Here is a 5,303-nt window from a genome sequence, read left to right as displayed (position 1 = left end):
CTTGTTATTATTAGAGGCTCGTCTTTTTAATATGGAGGAATATTTCACTTCCTCTGGTCACAGGAGTAACAACATGAGTTGGTGCACGAGGCAGAAATAACGCTCGCGAGTTTCACCATCAGCTGTGTCCCCTTTTCTAAAGGGAGGGAGGGAGAGCAGAGAGACGGTGAGTCAGGTGAGAGGAAGCCTCTTCCCTCCCTCCCCTCAGACTGACCGTCATATGCAGGCCATCAGTCCAGTAAAACAGAAATGACCACGCTCACTCAGCTGTGTCCCCTTTTCTAAAGGTTAGGGAGGGAGAGCAGAGAGACGGTGAGTCAGGTGAGAGGCAGCCTCTTCCCTCCCTCCCCTCAGACTGACCGTCATCAGTCCAGTAAAACAGAAATGACCAAGCTCACTCAGCTGTGTCTCACGTGTCATAGAACACGTGTCGTTATTAACAGCGGCGTTATATATATACCTACACATTTATCATATCATACTTCAAAATGGTCTGTGAAGAACAGCATTGGCAGGGCAATTCCAAGCACAGCCAATATGCAGTGATAATGTATTGTGCCTTGCCTACTGCACAAACCCCAATGCTCCAGTCCTGTCTTTAATTGGTTCATGTTAAGGCTCAAGTTTTTTTTTTTAAGTTGTGTTTTTAAAACAACCATCTGTGTGGTAGATTAAAGGTTGGTGACCACTGAATAATCTGTACATTTATTTGACTACTGGTTTAAGAATTTCTTAAAATGCCCAAAGAAATGGAGGAATATTACAGTGGGAAGACCTTGTAGACAAATAGAGCAAGGAAATAACATGTAACAAGTTATGCTGAGAACAGGAAGCTCAAATAAATCTACTTCCTTCCCTTCTGTTCAATAGTTTTAACACCAGATTCATTTGAACTTCTCAAGTAAAGGGTTTTCCTGAGGGTGGATTCCATTGTCATAATTATTTTACGACGTTCCGTTCTCTGAGTCGGCTTCCCTTCATCGACTGTGACATCTACGGGTGTTGCCACCATCTTTGCGTTGGCCTGCGGGTTCACAAATTGAAGTATGATCACTACATACAGGCTGGAAATCATATGTTGCCGGGTTTGTGGTTTTCCCGAACTGAGTTTACGGGGAAGCGTCTTTGATTTGCATAATGTTGTTCCAGATTGTTTTTTGGTGTTGTTTGTAAACATTGGAGGAATCAAATCTTCCATGTTGAGTTTAAGAAAGGAAAAACACATTTCTGATGTATTTTTTTCCGTTATATTCTTCAAGAGTCAAATGGGTCATCATCATATCAAGAATGGAACAGAATCCCAGATTATAGCTTTAACAATGATTTGAATGTTAGACGTCACTCAGGAAAAGGTGCCAACAAAAAATAACTTTGAATGAACACTGTACCTTCACAAACAAGTTGTAGACATGTTCTTCAGCTGCACCAGGTGAGGAAAACACTTGACTAATGTTGTAAATCATACGTGACCCAGAGGTGCTGTTCATCATGCCCACGTAATCTATCAGAATAACATTATCTGTCAATGACCCAGAGGTGCTGTTCATCATGCCCACGTAATCTATCGGAATAACAGTATCTGTCAATGACCCAGAGGTGCTGTTCATCATGCCCACGTAATCTATCGGAATAACAGTATCTGTCAATGACCCAGAGGTGCTGTTCATCATGCCCACGTAATCTATCGGAATAACAGTATCTGTCAATGACCCAGAGGTGCTGTTCATCATGCCCACGTAATCTATCGGAATAACAGTATCTGTCAATGACCCAGAGGTGCTGTTCATCATGCCCACGTAATCTATCGGAATAACAGTATCTGTCAATGACCCAGAGGTGCTGTTCATCATGCCCACGTAATCTATAAGAAGAACATTATCTGTCAATGACCCAGAGGTGCTGTTCATCATGCCCACGTAATCTATCAGAATAACATTATCTGTCAATGACCTGTCCTTTTGCAGAACTATTACAACACCTGTTTACACACCAAACACCCACACAAACCCCCACAAACACACACCACACACACACGCAAACACACACACACACACACACACACACACACCACACCCACACACACACACACACCACACACACACTGCCTTTGTATTAACCCACCTTTCCTTCTTCCACATTGTGTTACAGCCTTATTCAAAACATTGTTAAATAGTTTTTTTTCCTCATCAATCTGCACCCCATTGTTTTGCTAATTTATATCTTGTATCAACTTGTTTTCATATATATAAATCAATTGAATGTACCACAGGTGGACTCCAATCAAGTTGTAGAAACATCTAAAGGATGATCAATGGAAACAGGATGCACCTGAGCTCAATTTCGAGTCTCATAGCAAAGGGTCTGAATACTTGTGTCAATGTAAATAAGGTATTTCCTGTTTATTTTTAATACATTTGCAAAAATGTATCAACTTGTTTTCACTTTGTCATTATGGGGTATTGTGATGTCATTATGGGGTATTGTGATGTCATTATGGGGTATTGTGATGTCATTATGGGATATTGTGATGTCATTATGGGGTATTGTGTGTAGTTACCTGTCATGGCTGCATATGCAACCAGCATGTCATTGATGCACGGTGGCACCCGAGTCGACCGGTACTCTTTTGTGGCCATGGCTTCCTTTGATAGTTTTTCATCAGCAGCAGAATCAAAGTGAACTCCAGTATCATGATTACCTTCAACATAAACATGGTAAACAGTTAGTCTCCATTAATCCTATAGTAAACGTAGTAGTATCATGATTATAGATGGGAGCATTTAGGACTTGACTGGGGGTCAGTCAGGTGGTTTTGTAAACATATCATAACCACCATCGATAAAAGACAGTACTGTGCAGCCGTTTTCATCGACCTGGCCAAGACTTTCGACTCTGTCAATCACCGCATTCTTATCGGCAGTCTCAATAGCCTTGGCTTCTCTAATGACTGCCTCGCCTGGTTCACTAAATACTTCTCAGATAGAGTTCAGTGTGTCAAATCGGACTGGTGTCCGGACCCCTGGCAGTCTCTATGGGGGTGCCACAGGGTTCAATTCTCGGGCCGACTCTTTTCTCTGCATATATCAATGATCATCTATAAGTATTTGCTGGGTAAAGCCCCGCCTTATCTCAGCTCACTGATCACCATAGCAACACCCACCCATAGCACGCGCTCCAGCAGGTATATTGCACTGGTCATCCCCAAAGCCAACACCTCCTTTGTCCGCCTTTCCTTCCAGTTCTCTGCTGCCAATGACTGGAGCAAACTGCATAAATCACTGAAGCTGGAGTCTTATATCTCCCTCTCTAACTTTAAGCATCAGCTGTCAGAGCAGCTTACCGATCACTGTACATGTAAACAGCCAATCTGTAAATAGCACATCCGACTACCTCATCCCCATATTGTTACTTATCCTCTTGCTCTTTTGCACCCCAGTATCTCTACTTGCACATCATCATCTGCACATCTATCACTCCAGTGTAAATGCTAAATTGTAATTATTTTCACCTCTATGGCCTATTTATTGCCTTACCTCTCTACTCTTCTACATTTGCACACACTGTACATAGATTTTTCTATTTTTCTTTTCTATTGTGTTATTGACTGTACGTTTGTTTATCCCATGTGTAACTCTGTGTTGTTGTTTTCACACTGCTTTGCTTGATCTTGGCCAGGTCGCAGTTGTAAATGAGAACTTGTTCTCAACTTGCCTACCTGGTTAAATAAAGGTGAAATAATAAAATACAGTTTTAAATAAAATGTCAGTATAATGTAGTTTACGATCAATCAGGATTGTCTGAATGGCTTGTCACTTAAATTCATCCAGTAATATAAAATATAATTCACATCGCTTTTTATCTCACATAGCAGATGTTACTATGGTAATGTTTACATTGTTACATCATCACGTCTCACCTATCTCACATAGCAGATGTTACTATGGTAATGTTTACATTGTTACATCATCACGTCTCACCTATCTCACATAGCAGATGTTACTATGGTAATGTTTACATTGTTACATCATCACGTCTCACCTATCTCACATAGCAGATGTTACTATGGTAATGTTTACATTGTTACATCATCACGTCTCACCTATCTCACATAGCAGATGTTACTATGGTAATGTTTACATTGTTACATCATCACGTCTCACCTATCTCACATAGCAGATGTTACTATGGTAATGTTTACATTGTTACATCATCACGTCTCACCTATCTCACATAGCAGATGTTACTATGGTCATGTTTACATTGTTACATCATCACGTCTCACCTATCTCACATAGCAGATGTTACTATGGTAATGTTTACATTGTTACATCATCACGTCTCACCTATCTCACATAGCAGATGTTACTATGGTAATGTTTACATTGTTACATCATCACGTCTCACCTATCTCACATAGCAGATGTTACTATGGTAATGTTTACATTGTTACATCATCACGTCTCACCTATCTCACATAGCAGATGTTACTATGGTAATGTTTACATTGTTACATCATCACGTCTCACCTATCTCACATAGCAGATGTTACTATGGTAATGTTTACATTGTTACATCATCACGTCTCACCTATCTCACATAGCAGATGTTACTATGGTAATGTTTACATTGTTACATCATCACGTCTCACCTATCTCACATAGCAGATGTTACTATGGTAATGTTTACATTGTTACATCATCACGTCTCACCTATCTCCCATAGCAGATGTTACTATGGTAATGTTTACATTGTTACATCATCATGTCTCACCTATCTCCCATAGCAGATGTTACTATGGTAATGTTTACATTGTTACATCATCACGTCTCACCTATCTCCCATAGCAGATGTTACTATGGTAATGTTTACATTGTTACATCATCACGTCTCACCTATCTCACATAGCAGATGTTACTATGGTAATGTTTACATTGTTACATCATCACGTCTCACCTATCTCACATAGCAGATGTTACTATGGTAATGTTTACATTGTTACATCATCACGTCTCACCTATCTCACATAGCAGATGTTACTATGGTAATGCTTACATTGTTACATCATCACATCATCGTCTCTTCCTCCTTTACTATTGTCAAGCGTGGGGAATGTCATTCAACTATTAACTTCAGCCTATGAGCTAGACACACCAAGTCAATTCCACCAAGCTTGCTGATTAACCTATGAGCTAGACACACCAAGTCAATTCCACCAAGCTTGCTGATTAACCTATGAGCTAGACACACCAAGTCAATTCCACCACGCTTGCTGATTAACCTATGAGCTAGACACACCAAGTCAA

The 5,303-nt window shown here is 40.3% G+C and overlaps 1 protein-coding gene across 1 annotated transcript in view; it reads right to left on the bottom strand.

The window, feature by feature from the left end:
* Positions 1–710: 710 nt before the first annotated feature.
* The window catches only part of LOC139402819 (caspase-14-like), an 8,601-nt gene continuing 4,008 nt past the window's right edge, over positions 711–5,303 (bottom strand). Inside the window, exons 4-6 of the mRNA XM_071146745.1 lie at positions 2,558–2,698; positions 1,389–1,501; positions 711–1,024 (exon numbers count right to left, since the gene is read on the bottom strand). Coding sequence (XP_071002846.1) covers positions 845–1,024; positions 1,389–1,501; positions 2,558–2,698 — 434 coding nt within the window. The 3' untranslated portion in view covers positions 711–844. The remainder of the gene's footprint in view (positions 1,025–1,388; positions 1,502–2,557; positions 2,699–5,303) is intronic.

Source organism: Oncorhynchus clarkii, unplaced genomic scaffold (genome assembly GCF_045791955.1).
Source record: "Oncorhynchus clarkii lewisi isolate Uvic-CL-2024 unplaced genomic scaffold, UVic_Ocla_1.0 unplaced_contig_5680_pilon_pilon, whole genome shotgun sequence".
Lineage (NCBI taxonomy): Eukaryota > Metazoa > Chordata > Actinopteri > Salmoniformes > Salmonidae > Oncorhynchus > Oncorhynchus clarkii.
The sequence above is the reverse complement of the archived record's forward strand: the minus strand, read 5'-3'. Positions and strand labels throughout refer to the sequence as shown.